Genomic DNA, 21781 nt, shown 5'->3' with positions numbered 1-21781 from the left:
GAAAGACTTCCCAATTATTGCTATTGTTTGACACACAGTACAATCTCTCTCTCGCTCCCTCCCTCTCTCTCTCTCTCTCTATCTCTCTCTCTCTCTCTCTCTCTCTCTCTCTCTCTGTAAAGGGCAGGAAGAACTATGGTGTGGAATTGTTGTTTTACATACTCAGGAGTTGGGCTTGATGTGACAGGGCTAAAAGTAATTCTAGTTGGACTCTACTACCCAACGTTTCCCAAGTCGATAGACACGGGAACAAACAAGAATTAGCATAAGGCTCAGCAGGGACGGCAGTCTGACTAACGAGTCAGAGGTAGCAGATGTTTCAAAACATCTCACATCTTACTGGGCCAGTAGCAGCATTCAGTGAGCCCACAAGAAATTGTGCAATAAGAGACAGCCAAGACAGTTTAGCCCCTGTACAGTACCTGGATCAGGAGGCTTGCCGGACTGGGAATCCTCATGTTGTCCCTATAACTTAAATCAAAATAAAGAAAAGGGAAAAGGGAAGATTTCACTGCAACAGAAATAAATAAATTAATAAATGTACAAGGCACAGAGGGTTACCCTATTAAATCAAAACAATGGCACACAGCAACAGAAAGAAATTAACAGCCTACAGCACAGCCAAAACATGCACAAACTAAAGGGAAACCACCAGAGGAGTTGCTGGCCCAATTATCAGCCAGTTGACAGGTAGCAGACATTTGTAGATCAAAATAAACATGAATGACACTAGACACAACACCCAACCACACACACGTATTCAAAGAGAGTTCCACACATGCACATGAACCCTCGTTGTTGCCTGACTCTTGCTCAACCTGTGTTGTTCCGTGCACCTTCGTGAGCTCCACTAGGTCTGGAAGAGCACACGTTGGCTTCAGAAGGCATGACTTTGGGCCTTTCCCATTACTAATCTCCACCCCTACCCCTTTGCCTTCCTCTTGCCCCTCATGCTTTCAAACAAAGCCGCAAGGTGTAGGGCTTGAAACGCAACCCCTATGGATTGGGATGCCCCTTCAACAATCACGGAATGACACTCACAGCTGTCACTAATTCCATGCATTAGGTTGACGGTTAATAGCGATTGTTTTCATGTACGTTTCACGGAGAAAAGGGCCATAAAACATTAAGACAATGTTACACTTAGTGCAATGGAATAATTATTACCACTTTAAAACCGTCAATTGCGGTGAAAATACTGAAACTTGTGTGCTGTTGTGGATGCCGCGACTTGCCGCCAATTTTTAAATGAATTCGCGATGCACTCAGGGAAACCTGTCGTAGCCCTATGTTGCGGAGTCCGGTGTTGGAAAATCTCCGTGCGGAGGGGTGGAAAGCCCTTTTCCCTACCCCTACCCATCTGTCTGAACGTGAATCGGAATGCCACTACCCCTACACGTGGACGCGCAAAATGGAGGCAAAGGGGTTCGCGTAGGGCTAAGGGGTGTAATGGGATTCACCCTATATCCATGTGTGTCTTTCCACCGACAAATTCCTTCAAAATGTTTCATCTCTAAAGAATCAATATAGTCTATAATCTGTCCTGTGACTCCTCAATGTGAGCCGCCATTGATATTGAAACAATAAATGCTCTGACAATTTTCTGGTTCGAACTGTGCAAAACTATGGTAGAAGAATGTAGGAATTAAGGATTAATCAAGGAAAGAAAATGTGTTTCAAGTGTGATAGTGGAGTGAAGTGTGACGGAGGTCATCTTGAACCTCTTCGTCCCCCTCGGGGCACGAACCTGCCACCTCGTCAACTACATCGGTTCGGAAATGGGAGGCACAGTACAATACCACTGGACTAAAAATGGCCCAACGGCATCGATACTGTATGAGGCTTTGGGAGGGAGGTTTACCAACGTTCCACGCCAACTCTGCTAGTTAGCCTCCGTTACATATGCACGTGATGGAAATCATAGACTGCATGTGAAGTGGTCCATAAGTGGTGCGTAGAGCAGGGGATCTGAAGAAAAGGATAAGAACAAACATCAGCCAGTTTAATCTACTTACTTACTATTTTGGAGGGTAAACTCCTTTTCAGTGTCAATTCACAGGGACTGCACAAGGGGAGGCATGTCTGGGTACCTCCTGCTAACATATACCACCTTAACCTGCCACTAAACTGAAACAGAACAGCATATCTGGAAGAAAGGAATATGATCTTCCTGGATCTTGCTGATACTGTATATTCGGCACAACAGTGCAAACCCCCTGCATTAATTCTGGGCTCTGAACTTTTCCACGTTACTGAGTTACCCGGATGACCCTGCTGACGCCATGTTGTCGTCACAGTTGGCAGCTGTATTTTTTGGTTTGCTTTGCTAACCAACTTTCCGGAACTCCATCAATGGCCAGTCAGTTTCTAGATATCACAGTACTCAGTGTACATTGAACAGCTTTATAGCTTCAGCATAACCTAGCTGCTCTATCAGATGAATGTGGCTCTGCCTTGATCCACACACACTTGGATCAATCTCTGCATAGATTCACTGTCCAAAGATGTGGCTTTATCATGTGATTTAGAAACACTAGACAGTCATGTTAATGATCTATTTCACTTCAACCACTCACAGAGTTGGCAATACAGTTGGAATTGACACACTATTTACAAATTGCCATTGTTGTCTGAAACAACTGCTGCTTTTTGCTTCCTTTTTTAATGGTCCAATAAGCTTAACCTCTTTTTTTGTGATCAAGTTTTTATTGAATAATAGTCAGAACTTTGTAATTAGATGTAATTGAGGAATGCAATGAATTTGGATGGAGTCTCCAGTCACCCAACTAAAAAAAACCATGCCATGCAGCATGTAATACACACATAAAACAAGCTTAGCCTGTTTGCATCTGTGAAACTCCCACCTGACGATCCTGATTAGTTTGGCTGTGTCTAAGCTGGCTAACTTTCCTACATAGGGTGGTACTTCCGGATCAGTAAGTGGAGTTCAGATGAGCTTTGTGGAAACACATATCTGGCAAGAGTCAGGTTAACTTTATCTAGGCATATGATGAAAGTCAGTCATTACACACACACACACATTACATTGCATTTATTGGCTGGGAGGCCCTTTCAGAAGGCCTTTTCATTACACACACACACACACACACACACACACACACACACACACACACACACACACACACACACAAACACACACACACACACACACACACACACACACACACACACACACACACACACACACACACACACACACACACACACACACACACTACCCATTCACACATATTTCCTGTCCAAGGACTGCAGATGGGAATGAGCTATGTAGCTAATCTGGTAGCCTGGCGACGCCATCCTATGTAGGCCTACTCCACCCAAAGATTTTGGCTCCGCATATCGTCTGGCAAAAGCCTCGAGCTTGGTTCTCTTATTGTTTAGCCAATCAGCAAACAGTTGAGAGTGGTGACGCAGAACTCACCTGCGAGGTCCGTTACTGATTGGTTAAGGTAACTATATTCACACTTTTGTTTTGTTATTTGTATGCTTTTGCGATGCTATATCGTAACAGTCATGCTAATAAAGCATAATATGGGTTTTAATTTGAATTCGGAACTCCAATGAATGTAAATGGCAGAGTAAGATCAGACCATCTCCCACCATCCACGGAGACGGATTACTCTTGGCTTTTGCCAGACTGATTGACGGAGTCAACAGTCGGCTTTTCACCCAGGCTAATAATCTGGCACAAGCCATCTTTTTTACTTTCGTAAACAATGTCTATTTGTGCATGGTCCCTGCTGAACTAAACTAAATAAACTAAACTAAACACACAAACACACACACACACACACACACACACACACACACACACACACACACACACACACACACACACACACACACACACACACACACACACTGTGCAGACAGAAAAAAGCTATCGTAAAAAAAAGGTCATTTATACAAAAAGAAAGTCAAAGTCATCTAAATATGAACAGTAGCACTATGTAAATGGTGCAGCCCGGATGTTCTCAGTGGCAGTTATTTTGGAACACAGTGGCATGTAAGCCTCTCTAATATAATGTGTAATGTAGGTCATTAGATTGAGATAGATATAATCCACATGTAGACAGATTGCTTTTAGACTACATTTTGTTTCTCAGAGATCTATAATACAGGCCTAATGAAGAATGGCACAAGAGTAGTACGTAATTGAATTGAAGTGTTTTCTAGGTATTCATCATGTCTTGTACATAGGCACTGCAAGTGGAAGTATTTTAGAACTAGTAGTCCTACACATTACTTGTACTAGTAATTTTAATTGGCCTATATCACTTGTAGTTGTTTTTTAAAACGCTTCCAGTTGTACATTGTGCAGTATATGATAGTGGGATCCAGGTCTGATACTGCAGGTCCATTCTCCCCCACCCCCCTGTTGATAAAATTCTGCAATGCAAGGCTGGTGCACATGCATGCACTTACTCTGAACTCACAAGTTGTTCTGTATAGGATTCTTTGTTCTGTGCTGCCATCTTCTGGTTAAATGATGTATTTCATAACTAAAAAGGTCCTGTTGGTTTTAGGTTTTCTACCGTGTGCATTTCCTTCAGGGCCTGGTTCACCTAATCAAACAAGTATGCTCATGAAGTTACTACCACCACATTCTTCTTTCCTAAATCCCAATGAGGTTCTTGTTTTGTTTTCACACAGAGGTGTAAGGTGTTTGAACATTGGGAGAGTTTATGAACAGTGGGCGCTCCTTGCAACTACATAACTGAGAATCAGAGTGCAGGGGATGGTTGAAATATTTGTACCAAAATATTTGCACTGATTCTTCCCTTACTTGCCCTTTGCAGAGGAAAATGCTGCTGATAATGTCACACAAATGTGACACAAATCTGACGAAACAGAGAACAGGGCATGGACGTACAGGAGGATGAGGATGGTGGCCGGTAAAGGAAGGCTAACAAAGTGCGATGGCGCAGTGCCCTAATACAGTGGTTTTCAAAGTGTGGGCCGTGGACTCCTGGGGGGCTGCGAGAGGATGCCAGGGGAGCCGCGGCAGGTTGGCAGGAAAAATAAAGCAAAACTAACTGAATAATTTAATAAATTTAATAACGTAAGTAAGACAAAATAAGCAAAACATAAACCAAACAACCCCAGTGGAGTCATTTTCTTCTTACAATGTAAATGTTTTATTAATTATGTATTATGTTTCTATAGTGCTTGAATGGGTTTATGAATAAACCAACTTCAAACCAGGTGCACAGAAAAAAATTGTGTGGCATGGCCTATGTTAGGGGGTCCTCGGCTGGAATCTACTGGTATATGGGGGGCCTTGTCATGGAAAAGTTTGGGAACCCCTGTTCTAACATATTGGACTGTATGTGGCCAACTTACTTGGCCCTGGTTTGAGGCCGGACTGGGTCATTCCTCATCTCACTGTTCCACTACTTTCCCGTCTTTTCACTGTCCTATCTGAATAAAGGCATAAGCTCCCATTTTCTTTTTTTAAGTTTTAAATGGAGGCTGACAATAGTGACCAATTAAAGTGTTATTGTAGTTGTTGGCCAAATTTCTGTTTCAAGAAATGAGCCAAACCTGAAGGAGAAGAACTTAGCCTTCTAATTTCCCTTATGTAGTTATTTCATTGGGGATCAGTGACAGGAGCACCTCTGTAAGCTACTTTAGTTCCCTATCATGTCCCTATAATAATCCTACATAGTAGTCCATTATAGGATATTGCTACAGTTATGTCCAAAACACAGGCTACTTTATGACTTTCTGCAGTGTTGATAATTGTAAAATAAATTACGCCATAGCCCAGTTTACCTATTAACTAGGCTATTATAGTACTACTACTACTACTACTACTACTACTACTACTACTACTACTAACTACTACTACTAGGCCTGCTACTACTACAACTAATCAATCAATCAAAATGACTTATATATCACATTATCATACATGAATGCCATTCAATGTGCTAAAGAGTAGAGAAAAGAGAAGAAAAAGAGGAAACTATATTGTGTTATAGATAATATTAATTAACTAACAATCACCAAAGGTAGATGACAATAAAGCTGTTTTTAACAACATACTGATGTGACTGTTCTAATTTGGAAAGGAAGTTGGTTCCAGCATTTTGCGTCAAAATGACTAAATGCCATTTCACCCTGTCTAGACTTGACCATAGGCACAGGCCTAGAGGAGATCCTGAATACCTTAGACATCTATTAGGATGACATTTCTCAAGCATATTTTTGCAATATATTTTGGGCCTAAGCCATTAAGTGACTTGTTAACTATTAGAAGACGTTTAAACTCAAATCTAAATCTCACTGGTAGCCAGTGCAATGACCTCAGCCTACTGGAGTGATGTGGTCTCTTTTCTGTGTTTTAGTTAGAATTCTTGCTGCAGCATTTTGGATTAGTTGCACCTACCAGAGTGACCTTTGGGTGAGAGCTATACAGGGTATTGCAATAGTCTAAACTTTAGGTAATAAAAGCATGGATTCACTTCTCCAAATCCTGTTTACATACAAAATCTTTAGTTTAAGCAATGTTTCTAAGGTGCCAAAAGCAGACTTAGCTACGGTATGTTTTTGATAAGAGTATTGACACTGAGACTACTACTACAAGGCCCCTAGGCTACTACTAGGCCTACTACTACTACTACTACCACTACTACTACTAGCTATACTAATAGGCCTAATAATAATAACACATCCTGGTGGAGCTCCAGCCCTCCGGGTCCCTTGCCTACCATACAACGTAGCATTCGATTTCATAGAAAACGTGAAGGAGTGGCATTCCCCACATGAAACGAAAGTGAAACTGTTGCGCCTTCAGGAAGTCTTTTAACAGCAGCACAAACAGTCGTGCTCAGTCATTACGACCAACATGGAGTATCCATACAGGGCGATTGTCAGGGGCGAATGGTTGCCCGACCACCGTAAAGTGATTAGGCAGAAACTTCAGAAGTATTTTCAAAGTAAGAAGAAATCAGGTGGGAGTGATTGCGACGTTGTGGAATACGACGATAAAAGTGACACGGCTGTCATTGGCTTCAAACAGGAGGACGGTAAGTTATCGGGAGATGTACCTAGCCACACTTTATTAGCATTTGTTGCATGAAAAGTAATTCAAGCCATGCCCAGTCACACTATAGTCTAATAGTTGTAGGTTATTTAGAATGAAACATGTGTTGACTTCCAGCCTCGTTGAAGATAAGTTGTCTTGTTGTTCTCTACACAATAGTTCTAGAACGAGTTCTACTTCGCACCACCCACGAAATTACCATCGACAACAAGCAGATTAAAGTGTTCATCGAAAAGGAAAGTAAAGTGGTAAGTTTCTCGTTGTCTTCGAAATGAAAATGAGAACGACTTTTCAAGTAGGCAGGCAGGCAGGCATGTGGGTGTCAACCTGTGTTTTTATTGTTTTTAGTCAGGCTACAGTGAAGTGCTTTGAGTGCCCGAAGAAGTGGAAAAGTGCTTTATAAAATGTAATTCATTAGCCTACTAATCCACTATCATGAAGGCAATTTTAAAGATCTCTTTGTGCCTGATGTTATAGCGGCCTGTCATTTTAGTAGCTAATGATTCCACAACATAGCCAATGTGCAACTATGCCTAATAGCCTAGTTGGGCAGTCTATTTGAAGTCAAATGAGGCCATGCAGCCATGATTTTATCAAGCTTGAAAGCAGGTCTTTCTGTTGCTGATGTATAAGCAAAACTGCCCATATATCCATGGTCTGAAGTGCGATTGTGTTTTGTGTTTTGTTGAAGGAGGAAACCGGAACTTCATCAGTGGACAATCAAACTCCAGGTGGGTCATGGACCTGTAATGCACTTTGAACAGTTTTATAGCTTTAGCTGGGCCTGGCATATGATGGCAACAACTTGGAACCTAACTTTGTGCACAGTAACCTTAGGTGTTGTTGTTTGTTTTTTTGGTGGGGAAACAGTTCACACACTTATTTTACTTAATTTACTTCCTTTTCATGTGGATTAGAGTCCTAGTGATCTTCATGTGCAAACTCAGTGGTAGATGGACACTCCCAACTGAGATCGCTCCCGGACGTGCAGTCCCAGGTGTTTCTATCACTCCCGGACGTGTAGTCCCACCCGATTATATTTCACGTATTATCATACACTGCCACATACAAGCAATTTAGGGTTAGGGTTAGGGTTAGGTTTATGGTTAGGGTTAGGGTTAGGTTTAGGGTTAAGGTTAGGGTTAGAAACAAAAAACTAACATCAAAAGATAACTAGCTCCGTTATATGGCGGTGGGACCGATAGTCTGGCTAGTGGGAGCGAGCTGACAGGGGAGCGTCCTGCGTTGGGAGCGTCAATCAGGGAATCGTGCAAACTCAGGCTTGGCACAATGTCTAAAACACCTGTCTAAAGGGGTGGGGTTAGCTCAGGGATTTATTCACTCTTGCAGGTACAGGTCCTAGGATAGGCCTGGGCCAAAAAGCCTGTGGCTTGGCTGAAGCCCAATAGACTAAATAAGAACAACATTCTGACAAACACATGTTTGGAAATTCATTCATCTGCCATGTTTTTAGTGTGACTTCATATAATCGTATTACACCATTTACACCATACTGGCATTCCACATGACAGGAGTAATGCATATCGAAACCCTCGGAGTATCCAAAGTTCCCAGCCCAGGTGGTGGATCCAAAAGGCCTCATTTTAGAAGGTGTCCCTGTCTGCCCAGTGGAGTTTTGTCACATGTCCTACCCTTATAAATACAAGAGTTGAGTCAAAGTGCGTGTCCTCATTAGTTTAAAGGAGCACTCCTGCCAATTTTAATATGCTGTTGTATTGCTCACACTATCCTTGACTTGTCAGTAACCGGTGATGCTGCATTTTTTGGCTCAGCCCTTTCTGAGATATGAGCTATTCTAATGGGGGCAGTGTTTGTTTACATAAAAATAAAACATAGGCCTACTCCAAATATTTTCCCTAAAGGTATCGCTGTTTGCTAGTTTTCTGCATCTTTTGGATGTTTTTGGGAATAAATAAAAAATCTTTTTATTTTTTTAATGTAAACAAACACCTGCCCCCATTTCAATGACGAGGATCTCGGAAGAGGCTGGAAAAAAAACCTCAGGTACTGACAAGTCCAGGGTGGTGTGAGCATTATAACTGCATTTTGAAGTTACCGTTTAAGTTAACAACCAAACACTTTGTCAACATTTATTTTTGTCAACATATATCTTTGTCAACATTTTTGTCAATCCCTTTACTGTTCAACAAAAAATACAACCTGTCTGCAGGCTTTTAGAGTGTTGACGACCATACCTCTGTTTATTCACAAGATAATACTTTTTGCATCATGGTTACATACTTTTTTATTACCCGTAGAGTTCACTATTGCAATACCCCACTTATAGGCAAGAATTAACTAAACTATAACAAAGAAAAGAGACCACATCACTCCAGTACTAAGGTCATTGCACAGGCTACCAGTGACATTTAGAATTGAGTTTAAAACTCTTCTGATATAAGTCACTGGCTTAGGCCCTAAATAAAATATATTGTAAATATGCTTGAGCAATATCATCCTAATAGATGTCTTAGGTCTTCATAATCTCCTCTAGGGTCATTTCACGTGAAATCAGACACTTTGGGACCCGACCGACACAGATTTCAATCATACTTGGTGTGCCTTTTTAGTAGCAAGGTAGCACCCTAGAACTGTGTGAATCTGACACAAATATTAAGGGAGAAACAGACTTGCAAAGGTTTACATATGAGGGTAGGACACTATACATTCAACCTTGATTATATCAGTCAGTGTAAGTCACAAAAAGATGTCCGTGGTGTTGTTTGAAAGTTATTTTCTGGCTCTACAAATTACACATGGAATACATCAGAATATGACCGTCAGAATATGAATTATGATAAATTGAAAAATTAGAACTTGAAAATCGAAAAAAACTTGTATTTTAAAATGGCCAGTTTCTTGTCTAAATGTAACCTGCAATGTCATGAACAACACCTGAAATGCTGGTGTTTGGTACTTTTTTCATTTAAGAGATAATAGGACTCAAATGTATAGTATCATACAGAGCACATAATAATAATATGGTAATACCATAGTAATATCACATGGCAGCATGTCTATCAGAATATGCAACAAAAATTGTTGGTGTCCATGGTCCATGGTTCTGGGGTGTTACCTTGCTACTAAAAAGGCACACCAAGTATGATTGAAATCTGTGTCGGTCGGGTCCCAAAGTGTCTGATTTCACCTGAAATGACCCTCTACTGGTTGAGCCTAGGATCAAGTCTAGACAGGGTGATATGGCATTTAGTCATTATGCTGCAAAATGCTGAAACCAACCTCCTGTCCAAATCAGAACTACCACAACAGTATCTTGTTTTGAAAATAAATTAAAAACAGCTTTATTCTCATCTGCCTTTGGTGTTAATTAATTATCTACTATGTATAACACAATATAATGTACATTCTCTTCTCTTTTCTCTTTCTCTACTCTTAAGCACATTGAATGACAATTATGCATGGTAATGTGCTATATAAGTAATTTTTATTGATTGATTGATACTGTATTGGTTTTCATTGATTTGATCAGATGAGAAGGCATCTCAGCCCCAACTTCAAGATCAGCAACATGAGGCCATCAGTGCTGCCACTTCCGCCAGTACACAGGAAGAGAGAACTGAGGATCAGAGAACTGAGGATGACTATCAGCCTAAAGCTGTTGTTGTGGAGAACATCGCAGACAACATGACCAGAGATCTCCTGGGGTTGATAGTGGAGAACATCAGTGGTGTTGGCCAGGAGGCCTACACTATGGAGCTGATCTATGATGTCTGTGTCGCTGTTGTTACGTTCATTAACAGTGATGGTATGCTGTTGTTTCTGATGTACAGCTTAGATAAAGTAGTAATTAACACCCTTATTATGACTGTTCATTAATTAATTCATGATCATTCATTTCCAATAATATATTTAAGCAAGATTGCAAAATGTTATTAACACATTACACTCAAGAGAACCAGGTCATAACTAGTGCAATAAACTCTGCAATACCTGCATTTTAGATGCAAAGAAGTTTCAGGCAGAGGCCAAGCGCAACAAGAGGTTTCAGGACTACAGTCTTTCTGCCCGGTTCCTGGAGAGAACGTGCTGCTTGAGGATAGACGACCTGCCACCTCACGCTAACGAGGAACTGCTGGTTCTCTACTGTGAGAACAAGAAAGTTGATGTACAGAATGTCTATGTGATGCCAGAAGAGAACGCAGCTATTGTCACATTCCAAAAGCCTGAAGGTAAAGAAATTCTACATTCATTTTGTTGAGAGAGATGTTATGAATGTGGTCATATAAATAAAATCAATTAAAGTTGGGCAGTTGTTGAGGTGTGCCCAGTCCCTTTAGAAAAATGGTCTTTGGTTCAATGTAATTGTTTGTCCAAATTCAGTTGAAATGAAAAATATTTTCTTCAGGCACTCAACCTTATTATTGTATGTTGTATACTTGTTTGTACACGTATTTCAGACGCAGAGATCATGTTAAGCACACGCCAGCAGATTGGCAAATTTCAAGTCCGCCTGCATCCATACTACCAGTCCCTTGGCTCTTCACTATGTGGCAAAGACCGGCCAAAGCTCAAGATTCCTGACTCTTTCAGTGAAGCTCTCAACCCAGCCCTGGTAGAGTTTCTCCTGAAGAAGAACTTGACCTCTCGTATCAATGACCAGATGCTGCCACACTTCTGCCAGGTGAGCATTCAGGACTCCACCGTCATCCTCAGCCCCCTCCCCACCCTGCTGAAGAAGAAGGGCATCACAGCCAAATACATAGATGACTGGAAGGAAAACACCTCAGTTGCATTCCATCAAGCCATGTCCAAATATGCTACACTCGAGATGGCAATTAATGTTGATGTTTGTGGTCCAGTACAGAAACAGTTGCAACCAAAGTTTCAGGACCATGTTGTCATAAAGATGGATTCCGTGAAAGGACAGTTAACACTAGCAGGGATGTCAAAAGACATAGAAAATCTGAGACCCATTGTGAACAACATTGTACAGAAGGAAACAGGCCAACTTGAGTTTGAAAGAAACAGCATAACGGAGCAAATGGATCTGCCTCCTACCATCTTCAAACTTTTGCAGTTTGATGGTCTCTCACAGTACATTTCAACCTCTGCCCCACAAATATCTCAGAGCTACCAATCCAAAATAAAGAAACTAGTCCTCTCTGGTTTGAAGTCTGAGGTTCTGTCTGTCAAAAACTGGATCCTTGAAAAGAAATTGCAAATGATTGAAAGGAGAGTGGACCTAGATCGTCACATAGTAGAGTTCCTGAGAGGAGTGGACAGTGAAGTGATGTCAGAGCACCTCTTCTTGTCACGTGGAATCCATGCCATATATGTGATTAAGGACGAAGCTGTGTTTCTGACTGCAAACATGGAAAAATCCATTCAAGAGTCAACTCAGAAGATGAAGGAGACCCTTGCTTACAAGGTCCTGGCTGTAGAAGATCAAGAGGTACTGAGAAAATCAGAGTGGAAAACTCTGAAAGCAGAACTTTTGAGTATGTACAATGTATCAGGTCAGATCCCAGCTTTGACATTAAATTCAAACAACCCAGGCAGTTTTAATGTGGCTGGTTTTCTTGAACCGGTGAACGAAGCCAGTCTTAACCTTGATGAGTTTCTGAAAAACTATGCAAGAGTTGAGGACACAGTTAAGGTGAGATGCTGTGCTGCTGCAAGATTCATTGAAGAGCACAAGTCAGATGAGTGGAAGAAATTTGCAAAAGCTGGTCAGGTAGTGGTTAAGTTCTATCCAAACAGACCTCGATTCAGGCTGTCAGGAGAGCGCCTTTACGTTAAACCTGCCGTGGATGAGTTCAAGAAGATGGCAACCAGCCTATTCACAGATGAACTGAAAGTCTCTAAGCCTGGTGCAAAGAAGTACTTCCAGGAACAAGGCCAAATGCTCCTATCAGTGATGTTAAGGGATCACCGCGTTGTAGTTCTGCTTCAGGACGAGAGCATGCTGGAAGATGTGGACGATGAGGAAGATGAAAGAAGAGATCGGAAAATCTCAAGCTCTGGTACCTGTGAAGTGAAAATGCCTTGTGGGGTCCTCATTGCCGTCAGCAAATCAGACATCTGCAAGTTCCAGGCAGATGCTGTTGTGAACGCTGCCAATGAAGATCTGAAGCACATCGGGGGTTTGGCACTAGCTCTTCTAAATGCTGCTGGCCAGCTGCTTCAGAGTGACTGTGACAGATACACCTCCAAACATAGATCACTGCGCCCAGGAGAATCCATTATCACGGGGGGTGGGCGTCTGCCCTGCAAGCATGTTGTCCATGCGGTCGGTCCCCGTTTTTCTGACACTGACAGAAAGACTGCAGTGCACCGTCTAAAACGTGCCATCCATTCAAGCCTGGAAAGAGCCTCTGAAGCGCATTGCTCTTCCATCGCAATACCAGCCATCAGCTCTGGAATTTTTGGATTCCCGCTTGATCTGTGTGCCAACACCATTGCCAGTGCTGTGCGTGAATACTTCGAAACAGGACCTGGCCAAACCAGGACCTCCCTCATCAAGATCTTCCTGGTCAACAATGATGACAAGACGGTAAATGCGATGGTTCATGCTGTTGAGACCGTATTTCGTGACATGAATCCAAGGTCTGAATCTTCACAGCAGGCTCTGCCTAGAAAACGTGTGCACAGTGGCAGTGTAGGCAATCAGTGGGAAGAACATGTAGGAGCTAGTGGAGGGCAGTACAGACCACCTAGTGAATTCAATTATAACAAATACAACCATCAAGAAAGCCAGTGGCAGGGCCCATCCACACGGTCCTCGTCCAAAAGGGGGCCCTCACAACCAAACCGGCATGGAGTTCTGGACAGTAAACAAACACCCCAGGGAGTCAGAATAGTCCTGAAGGAGGGGAATATCCAAGATGCTTCTGTAAGATGTTCATTTTCTGATTATTTATTTCTATATATTTGTTTTTTTATACTGTATACACAGTACACAGCCCTATGGAAAACAAGTGCATGATTGTGTATGTGCATGTATGTATGTGTGTGTGCATCAGAAATATGTATAGTCTCAATGGTGTGCATGCATTTACTTTTTTCTTTTTTAATGAGCAACTCCTTATGGTGACATTGGTATTATTATGAAATAGAATATTACATGTAGCTTTTGAATAACTAGCTCCTACATTCTTTGGTTAACTTATCATTTACTTTGAACATGACCTGAGGTGATTGTGCAGGTCATTGTAATTTATACTCTACTTCACAATTTTCTCAATCTACAGACGGATGTTGTGGTGAACACAGTTGCAGAAAACGTGGATCTAAGCCAAGGAGCCGTCTCCAAAGCCCTTCTGCAGGCGGCTGGACAGAGGCTTCAGTCAGCAGCCAATGACCTGGTCAGAGGAGGTCGCGTGAAGCCTGGAGAGATGGTGGTGACGGATGGATTTGGACTGAAATGCAAGAAAGTCTTCCACACAGTCTGCCCTCCTTGGGACCAGAGAGGTGGCACATCTGAAAAGGTGGGTGAGAATTACTTTTAGGCTTTGACTGGCAGGTCAAAGTTCTATTTCTGTAGGTGTAGCAGAAAACATTTACGGAAATCTCACTTTGTGCAGGAGTACTTTCTAAAACTATCCACCTCATATATTCACTGTTACAAGGGAGGTACCATTACTCTTCTAGCTAGGGCTAGATCATAAGGCTTAAGGATGTTTTACTTTTTACCTGGCATGCGACAATGTAAATCCTCACTTTTTCATATTTGTGATTATTACTTAATTACTACTTGCTGTTTTGCAGATATTGCAGAAAATGGTTAAAGACTGCCTGCAAGAGGTAGACCAGCAAGGACTGACCTCAGTTACATTTCCTGCCATTGGCACCGGGAATCTCGGGTTTCCCAAAGACCTGGTGCCAAGGATCATGTTGGAGGAAACAGAAACGTCCTGCCGTAAAGCTCATTTTCAGCACCTAAAGGAAGTGGTCATCATAGTACATCCATCTGACAAGGAGAGTGTGGACGTAAGGACTTTTTGAAATGCTGCAGAATTGTGTACTGTGCATCTCACAAATATTATGCAGCGGCGCGCTAAATGCTGTAACTGTCATATCTCAATTCATGCACTCACTATGTTGACTAACTGTTTTTTAGTGCTTCAAGAGGGCGTTCCGAGGAGAAAATCAAAAGGAAAACAAAGGCCAACCTCATGGCATCAACACAAGAATGGGACATGGTGGCCCACACAAACCGAAACCACAGAACCCATCGGGTAAACTTGTTGAACTACTTTGTGCAGATAGTTTATTCAACAATGAAATGTGAAAGTGAATGTCTTCCACATAAATTGCTGTCTTGAAACACTTGAAACATTGATTTCTTGAAGATGGACGGGTAATTGTGAATCTTCTCTGTCTGCCTGCCTGTCCTTCTCTATAGGCAACTTTACCTAAATGTAATTAAATTACATTCAATAGTTTCTGTATAAAGATAGCCCAAAAGCCCAAGATGACTGTCAAATCCGTCAACAGTCAAGGGCACCAAAAAAGTCAAAATGTAAAAGCTAGGGTTGGGGTTTGCTGGGAACAGTTGCCTGCTGTGATTTCTAATCTTCAGGGATGATGTGATTTTATCCATTCAGGACTCTGGGATAAGGTGCAGAATGTGTCTTTGGGGAAACACACTGTCCGCATTGGTCACCTGACTCTGGAGCTGTCATCTGGTGACATCACAAGAGAGACTACTGATGTCATCGTCAACTCCTCCAACAGCACATTCTCCTTGAAGTCGGGTGGGTTCATGTTGTTTACTAGCACTAAATAAATAATAATTAAAAAAAAACTGTGATCAAATTTTCCTCACATTGATAAATCAAATAGGTATTCTAATAGCTTTCCCAACGCACCACTCATGGCCTGCTACGGGCTACAAGTGTTGATGAAGCTGCATTGTCTTGTCTTGCAGGAGTATCCATGGCCATCCTTGGGGCTGCTGGATCAGCTGTAGAGGCAGAATGTTCAGAGATTGGTTAGTCCTTACTCGATCTCTGCTTTGTATTTATTCAGATTGAGATGCATTATTAGTTTCCATGTACTAAGTATGAAGACTACAAGGTGATACAACAATGTTCAAGAACATGTGGGAAATGACATGTTGTTTTTGGTTTACAGTGAGCTCTCCCAATTACCAGCAAACGGAGATGATCTTGACATTCCCTGGCAATCTTCTGTGTAAACATATTTTACATATTGTGGGAAGAAATAACCCCAACGACATCAAAGAGGGTGTCCAAAATGTTCTTACATTTTGCGAGAAAAGAAGGTTTTCCTCAGTTTCCTTTCCAGCTCTGGGCACAGGTATTGTCATATGTTGCCAAAAAAACAGAAATGCACCTTTTTTGTTTAAAAAATGAATTAATTGGGTTTTTTTAACTATTGAATCAAACCTGTTGATCTGATATTGATGTATTATGTGTCCACCTCCAGGTCAAGGTGGAGCCAATGCATCTGCAGTGGCTGAGGCAATGATTGAAGCCGTTGTCAGCTTCGTCAAGAAGACCAAATATCAAAATATCAAACTTGTGAAGATACTCATCTTTCAGCCCAACATGCTCACAGTGTTCCACCAGAGCTTAATGGCACGGCAGGCTAAAGGAGGTGAAGACGACAAGGGCTTGTGGGACAAAATTAAGGGTAACTCTGTAAGGTTTAACACGATTCACGACAATTATTCACCTTAACTACATGTTACATGGATCATTATACATTATTATTTCAGAGTTAAGGTATTGACAAGTAGTAATTAACAACATTTTTAAAAAAAATGAGCATAGGCCTACTCCAAATATTTTCCCAAAAGGTATCGCTGTTTGTTAGCTGTCTGCTGATGTTGCATAACCTTTTGGATGTTTTTGGGAATAAATAAAAATGTTTTTTTGAAACGTAAACAAAAGTTGCCCCCATTAGAATAGCTCATATCTCGGAAAGGGCTGAGCCAAAAAATGCGGCGTCACTGGGTACTGACAAGTCAAGGGTAGCGTGAGCAATACAACAGCACATTGAAATTGGCAGGAGTTGCCCTTTAACAACTCACACATTTTAGGAGCTTGTATGAACTTAATGAATGAAATATTTACAGACATCTTACAGGTTCATGTATGTTTTCTTTTTGACATATAGGTACTGTTACAGGCTGGTTTTCCTCTGCTGGCCCCGAAGACGTGAGACCTGACGATGAGGAGTTTGTCATGGTGGGTGAAGAGTTTGCTCCTGCCATATTCCAGCTCTGTGGGCAGACTTCCCAGGACGTCAGCAAAGCCAAAGATGTCATCACGGGCTTGATCATGAAAGAGCAGTTTTCCACCCAAGTACAGGACACTCTGATCAGCCGCTTCACCCCAGAGGATTCTGACTTGCTGCAGAAACTGCAGAGGGAGATGACAGTCAGCATCAGGCTAGATAAGACAGGAAGTGAGCCGGTTATCCACCTAGAGGGCCTGACACGAGATGTGGTCGTGGTTGAGAAAAGAATTTCAGATATGATTCGGAGGGTGGAGAGGAAGGACAGAGAGAGAAAGGATGCCTACATGATCAGCACTGTTATAGAGTGGCAGTTTCTGGATAGGAGCAATAATATTGTGCCTTTTAACATGTATGATAACATGACACTAGAACAGGCCTTCAAGGAGAAACGCCGTAGAGTGAACATCAAGATCGGCAGACATGACTATGAAGTGGACTTATCAAGCAAAATAGCTTCAAGACCTGGAGGGAGTGATATCGAACTGATACGAGTTGACAGAAAAGGTATGAATAAATATGAAAAAAGATGATGTTACAGTGGTCACATACTAGGTAGCCATCACAGAAATATTTAAACCTTAACCTGTCATTAATTTCAGATCAGTCATCTGTGAACCTACCCAGTCATTGGGATGACATGAAGGGCAAGATTGTTGTTCAAATCCCTCTCCCCACAACCAGTAGTGAATACAGCGAGGTTGAGAAGGAGTTCAGGAAAACTGGATTAAACTCCGCAATCATTCAGGTGAATGTTTTTTTTTCCTTTCTCATCAAAAATAGTGTACACACGTGTGTAGCACTGTGTAGTATTTCTCGTAATTTATTTCCAAAATTCATGCTGCCCATTCACAAATGTTACTTTTTCACAAATTCTTAACACCACCATCAAATTTTAAGTATTCATTATGACTGGGAAAATTTCACTTTTCATACATGAAATGGGGGATCATCGCCATTGTCCGCCATTTTGAATTACCATAAATAAAAAAATTTAGCTGTAAAACCTACTGTACTTTGATCATACGAGTGAATATTAGTTTATTACTTAGTACCGGTACATATTCCTGAAAAGACCAAATTTGGCAACATGTAGAACAGTTTAAATGAGCAGCATAGTTGCCATACCTACACAGTGCAGAACTATTAAGCAACTGCAGATTCAGATATTAAAAGTAGGAGTGTATTCGAACATTTGTTTAATTCTGTCTTTTTTTGTTTAGTAGTATTTGTTTGATTTAATCGTTTAATACTGTGTCATAAAATGATTTGGAAATGTTATTTCCCACCAACCACATCTTTGGGTTGATAAATGTGAAATGTGTCCTTATACATTTTCGAGCATGTTGGTGCTTTAAGGATCATTCGGCACGCAGAAAAGTTTTTCTTGAGTTAGTCATGTCACTGTACTATTTCTCCTGAGAGTTTTGTATATGGGTTGATAAAAAGTCTGTCTTTTTGTTTTGTAGATTGAAAGAGTGCAAAACAGCTCACTTTGGAAGAACTACATGATTAAAAAAGATGAGTTTGACCAGAAGAACAAGCACACAAACAACGAGAAGAGGCTTTTCCATGGCACAACGGCTAATACCATAGACAAAATCAACAATCATGGGTTTAACCGCAGCTATGCTGGAAGTCAAGTTGGTATGGACAGCCTTTTACATATTTATGCATTTGATAGATGAACGATGGTTACAATAAAAACATTAAATTGCATGTAGATAAACATCCTAAAATAAAACAAAAAAATAAACATGCATGGCATGCGTGAGAAGAAAAAAAGTATTGCTTTTAAGACCATTAACGCAGCAGATGCTTGTAATGCAATTGGCTACAGAGTTGAAATAACACAGACATCACAGAGTGTTTATTTCAGGTAAAATTTTCAGGCATGCAGACTCCTCACCTGTCGGTGAAATTTGATTGTCTTTTACGTGAAGCATGCAGATCTGAGGTCCATCTTATTACCTAACCTGCTGTCCTCATCGTGTGCTTGTAGCCTTGTGTTTCACTGACGCCCCACCCAGGGCTTGACACTGGCACCTGCCAACCGGCCAAATGCTGGTAAAACTTGGCTGTGGCTGGTAACAATTTCAGTGTCACTAGCCAACTTGTATAACCAACCAATGGACTTACTCTTACCTGAAATTGAACAGCAAGTGCTAAATACTTGTTGTATTAAAGCTATAAGGTTGGGTGAGGTGGTAATATATATGTATGTCTTATCTGCAGGTGCAATGTATGGCAAGGGCTCCTATTTTGCCGTTGATCCACAGTACTCAGCTAGTGGCTACTCTAAACCTGATGCCAGTGGACACAAGCGCATGTACTGGGCTAGAGTTCTGGTGGGAGACTACACTCAAGGAGCAGGTGGTATGATTGGCCCTCCAGCCAAGAATACAGGAAATGCTGCTGATACATACGACAGCGTGACGGACAACACCACAAACCCCAAAATGTTTGTAGTTTTTAATGATGTCCAGGCCTACCCCGAGTACATTATCACTTTTACTTGAGATGCACTGATACGTAAATTGCACTGTTGTTATTCCATACAACCCTGAATGAGCACATAAGTACATTTAATCTGCCACAGATAGAGATTTATCCATAGAAACAATTAATCATAATAGCACTGGTGAGGAATTTATTTTAATAAGTGAGTGGTGGGGAATTTATTTTAATATGTGGGTGGTAGCTTTTTTAACTACCTTTTTCATTTTTTTTCTTTAATATGCTGAACGTAATGCAGACATTTGATTTACTGCACTGGTTTTGGTCTACGTTCTGAAGTTTGATACTATGCAGCCAGAAGGACTCCTTAAGTGTTCATTTATTTGAAAAGGATCATACAGAAAGCATGGTAGGGGACTATTGTAGTGTTTAGCTTTGGCTTCACACACAATTAGAATTTTATGGCACTGTGTTAAGAGCTGATATGTTTTAATAGAAACATACAGTTGAGGCCAAATCATGTCACTACAGTACATACCACATGATCAATGTACTATGCTACATTGGGTTTAATATTTGTGTCCATGTATACTTTGGAGGGCTTTACACACACATCTACATCTGCCGTACTTTCTGTTGAAGTATCTATTAATCTTTCATAACAACTCATTAACTCAAAACATATTTGTTTTAATCATTTGTATGGGAATTACAGTTTAACTGTTAACTTTAAGTGGCACATGTGAATGTCAAATTTATTCTGTTATATACAGTACATTTATCAGTGAACAAGGTGTATAAATTGGTCATGAGAAACTAACTGTATTGTGGTAAAATGCGCAGTTCATCATTAGAGATTAGAGAGATTTCTGAAGTGGAACAGGTAATATGCTGTTGGCCCTGATTACATATTTAATAAAATATAATCTGAAATTGAGATTGTGTTAAAGACTTTCCCATTATTGTCATTGCCTGATAAACAACACAGTTCACAATTCCTTGCAGACATACGGTAATTTTGTTGGTTGCTCTCTCTCTCTCTCAATCCTTGTCATGGCCCTCTCTGTGCTCGATATATCGTAAAAAAAAAAAAATCATGCCCTTGGTTCACACCTACTTGACTCACTTTGTTATGAGAGACGATTTTTCTCAGTTTTTTTTTCACTTCTTTTTTCTCCAAAATGATACGCATCACACTGCAATTTCCCTCTGCTCCCGTAAAATATTTGTTGAGATAGGTTTTCTAATGAATAATTTGTGAAATATCAAGATCAATAGTAATGTTATATCACATCATACTCAACTGTTATTCAATGTGTGAAAAATATGAATATATAAAGTAAGGCTGTAGATAACTAACCCTAATCAGAGATGTATAAAATAACTATCTAATTGGCCTGTATATGCTATATCAAGATGTAATTAAATTGTGAGTTGAGATTTGAGTTGAATAAAAGAAATAATTAGTTAAACAAAATCGTGCCGAGAGTCGTGATATGAATTTTGAATTGGGCAGCCCATTAACTGTTATTTTTGGGATTTTTTTTTTTCTTCAACTTTCCCACGTCTGCCCCATGGTGGGCACCTAAGAGGAACTGCAAAGCTTATCGGCTACAATGGGAACCAATGGGTGTGAAGCTTCTCCTCTATTCCAATTTCTCAGGTTGTGAGGGGAGCAGTAAATCCAGACTCCTGAGTTCATGAAAATGACTTCCTTCTTGACATTGACATTATTTAATGAAATCACCCTGTGCTCTGTGAACCTAGAACATTAGAATTCGTTGACATAGTACAGCAATGTGTATTGTGTACAAATGTTCTCTTGATGGTTTTATTCTCTGCGAGTGATGTCTTTGTGCATGCAGAGCTTAACAGTTCTAACAAGCTGAATCAGAGAGACACATCCTTATTCTTCATTGCTGATTTAATAGTTTCAGTGCTGATAGATATCAATAGGCATCAATAAAACAATTATTCACATTTATACAATATTACACTCTGGAACATGAA

At 40.8% G+C, this 21781-nt stretch overlaps 1 protein-coding gene across 1 annotated transcript; it reads left to right on the top strand.

Annotated features, from left to right (window-relative positions):
• Positions 1-6840: 6840 nt before the first annotated feature.
• LOC134453349 (protein mono-ADP-ribosyltransferase PARP14-like) lies at positions 6841-21216 on the top strand. The gene is made up of 17 exons (XM_063204228.1): positions 6841-7052; positions 7229-7317; positions 7761-7800; positions 10581-10856; positions 11053-11280; positions 11509-13943; positions 14302-14538; positions 14819-15040; positions 15171-15288; positions 15658-15807; positions 15981-16043; positions 16187-16372; positions 16502-16708; positions 17195-17821; positions 17917-18062; positions 18784-18961; positions 19550-21216. Exons 1-17 carry the CDS (start codon positions 6872-6874, stop codon positions 19831-19833), a joined length of 5667 nt encoding a protein of 1888 aa, XP_063060298.1. The 5' UTR covers positions 6841-6871; the 3' UTR covers positions 19834-21216.
• Positions 21217-21781: the final 565 nt, after the last annotated feature.

Source organism: Engraulis encrasicolus, chromosome 7 (assembly GCF_034702125.1).
Source record: "Engraulis encrasicolus isolate BLACKSEA-1 chromosome 7, IST_EnEncr_1.0, whole genome shotgun sequence".
Classification (NCBI taxonomy): domain Eukaryota; kingdom Metazoa; phylum Chordata; class Actinopteri; order Clupeiformes; family Engraulidae; genus Engraulis; species Engraulis encrasicolus.
The sequence above is the reverse complement of the archived record's forward strand: the minus strand, read 5'-3'. Positions and strand labels throughout refer to the sequence as shown.